We start from the raw sequence: 2,724 nt of genomic DNA on the forward strand, positions 1-2,724 counted from the left end.
AGGAACCCTGTCTTGAAAAACCAAAAAAAAAAAAAAAAAAAAAAAAAAAAAAAAAAAAGGTTTCATAACAGATCAGAAAGCAAAGTGCCTGTTGGAATTTCAGTGCTTAGAAAAAGGAAGCAGATGGGTGTGGTGGTCTATAATCCTGGTCCTGAGGTCAACATGGGCTCAAAAAGAAACAAAACAACAACAAAAAGGGGAACATTTTCCTATAGAAAAAAATTATTAGACTAGATGCACCTGTTACTTTCTTAGTTCTATAGGGCTTTCATGTTTATATCACTTACTTGCAGCCAACCAAGAAAGCAAAGCAAATCAGAAGGGGTGGGGGGATACATATTATGGAGGTCTGTTTGGGAGAGCAACTTGCTATAGTGGTATCTTGTTTGTTTTAACAAATACAGCCTGACTGAAGATCAGAGCTCAGAGCTAAGCCACTAGAGGCCAGGGAGTCCTTTAATCCCAGGACTCAGGAGACAGAGGGATCTCTGTTAGTTCAAGGCCACCTTGGGCTATATAAGATTGAATCTGTCTAAAAGAAAAACAGAACTCACACAAAGGTGACCCCATGCCTTTAATCCCAGCACTAGGGAGGTGGAGACAGGAGTGATATGGCCGTGCGGAGAGAGAAATATAAGGAAGGAGAAGACAGAAGCTCAGTACAGTCTGAAGTTTGGTAGAGACAGCTGCAGTCTGAGGAGCAGTACAGTCTGAAGTAGTTAGTCAGAGATGCAGTCTAAGGATGCAGTCTGAGGACAGGATCGCCCCAGCACTGGTAGAGGTAAAATGTCTCTAGTGGCTGGCTGCTCTGCTTCTCTGATCTCTCAGGTTTCAACCCCTAGTATCCGAGTTTGGGCTTTTATTAAGAACAATTAGAATTTGTGCTACAACCTGCAATCCAAGTACTCGGGAGGCTGAGAGAGAATGATCCAAAGTTTAAATTCAGTTTGGCCTACATCCCAAGACAATGTCACAAAATAAAAACACACACACACACCACTAAAAAACTCTTCAAGGTTTGAAACAGTTTACTAATTCTCCAACAATAACACAGATGTAGTCTAAGAGGAGACACACTGAACAGGTAAAACGCTGAACAGCTCTTTGCATATGTGGATTTAATTATGTTTTTCACTAACAACAACAGCATCCTAGTCCATGGCATACAAACCCCTACAGGTTGCTGGGAGGATGAGCTGACCGACACACTTGGATCACTCAAGTTGATGCGTGAGAGTTAAGACACTTGGTAAGCAAGAACACTCGAGACCAGCACCAGCGACTCAACTGTGGATCAGTATTTCACATTGCTCTTCAAAGCTCCCTTACCCAGCAAATAATCAAATTTCCACCTGAAAGTTTCTACTGTGGACCTGTTTGTCTACTTATGTGTTGTGGTGTCAGGGATTAAATCCAGGGCAGCGTGCCCGCCAGGCCAGCACCTGGCCAAGCCGAATTTCCTCATTTTATTTGGTATAAAGGTTATTTTGTGTGTGTGTCACCTCTGGTGTTAGAAGAGGGAGAAGAGCTGCTTCTGTTTTAAGAGACTCAAAGTTGTTCTGTTTCCACAGTGCTAGGGATGGAACCCATGACTTTTGAGCAAGCTAGCTAAGCACTTCTCTTCAACCATTTGTTTGAGATAAGGTTTTTTGGTATAGGAGCCAGGATGGCCCTTGAATTTGTGACCCCCCCATTTCAGCCTCCCCAGTGCCAGGATCACAAGTATGTATCACCACTTCAAAGAAATTTAAAACAGAGTCCTTAGATCCTGGAAGCAAAAAAAGATGGCATTTCGTCACACCACCACACACTAAGGAACTCTAACATCTCTAGTTTTTAGTCTAGATTTAACACCCGACTGAAAACGTAACTCACCTGAATTTAGGATTTTCGACTGTAACTACTCCGACTTCTATTTCTGAAGGCTTGAAGTCAATCGACAGAACAGTAGACAGGCATGTGATTGCAGTCTGAAAAGAGTGCCAACAATAAAATATAAGACATTCCAGCTATCACGGTCCCCGACGATCACAAGACACTGTCTCCTGTGATTCAGTGACAGTCCTACAGGTACATTATTAACCAACTGCTGGCATAAACCTGTTTCTATTAAATGGCCCCAAATTTAAAAAGTTTATCAAACAAAATAGATGGAATATATAACAATTTATTTATAGTCCAGCGTGGTAGTGCACGCTTGGAATTCCAGCACTCAGGAGGCAGAGGCAGGTAGATCTGAGTTTGAGGCCAGCCTGGTCTACAGAGTGAGTTCCAGGACAGCCAGAACTACACAGAAAAACCCTGCTTCAAAAAACAAACAAACAAATAATAAACATTTGTTTGATGACCACTATAATCAAGGCTTTATGTTTAGTACGTGGTGTGAAAGAGACTAAAGAACAACTCAACCATTCAGACTGATGACTGATCTTTTAAATGCTTGTGGTTTGGAGGTGGTAATTAAAGAATGTTTTAAGCAGTTTTCTATCTGATGTGATTAACATTACTATAAATTATACTTTAAGAAACATTTAAAGAAGGCATACCATTCTATTTTCTAGATCAGAACTAACTTATCTTATGCTTTCTTTCAATATAAGATAAATTGTTAAACAATTAAAAATTTGTCTGGCCGGGCGGTGGTGGCGCACGCCTTTAATCCCAGCACTCGGGAGGCAGAGGCAGGAGGATCTCTGTGAGTTCGAGACCAGCCTGGTCTACAAG

The 2,724-nt window shown here is 41.4% G+C and overlaps 1 protein-coding gene across 1 annotated transcript in view; it reads right to left on the bottom strand.

Moving 5' to 3' along the window:
• Positions 1-2,724, bottom strand: part of Psma6 (proteasome subunit alpha 6) — a 19,101-nt gene that overhangs the window by 2,413 nt on the left and 13,964 nt on the right. The window contains exon 6 of the mRNA XM_005343724.2: positions 1,876-1,970. Within this exon, the coding sequence (XP_005343781.1) occupies positions 1,876-1,970 (95 nt within the window). The remainder of the gene's footprint in view (positions 1-1,875; positions 1,971-2,724) is intronic.

Source organism: Microtus ochrogaster, chromosome 1 (assembly GCF_000317375.1).
Source record: "Microtus ochrogaster isolate Prairie Vole_2 chromosome 1, MicOch1.0, whole genome shotgun sequence".
NCBI lineage: Eukaryota > Metazoa > Chordata > Mammalia > Rodentia > Cricetidae > Microtus > Microtus ochrogaster.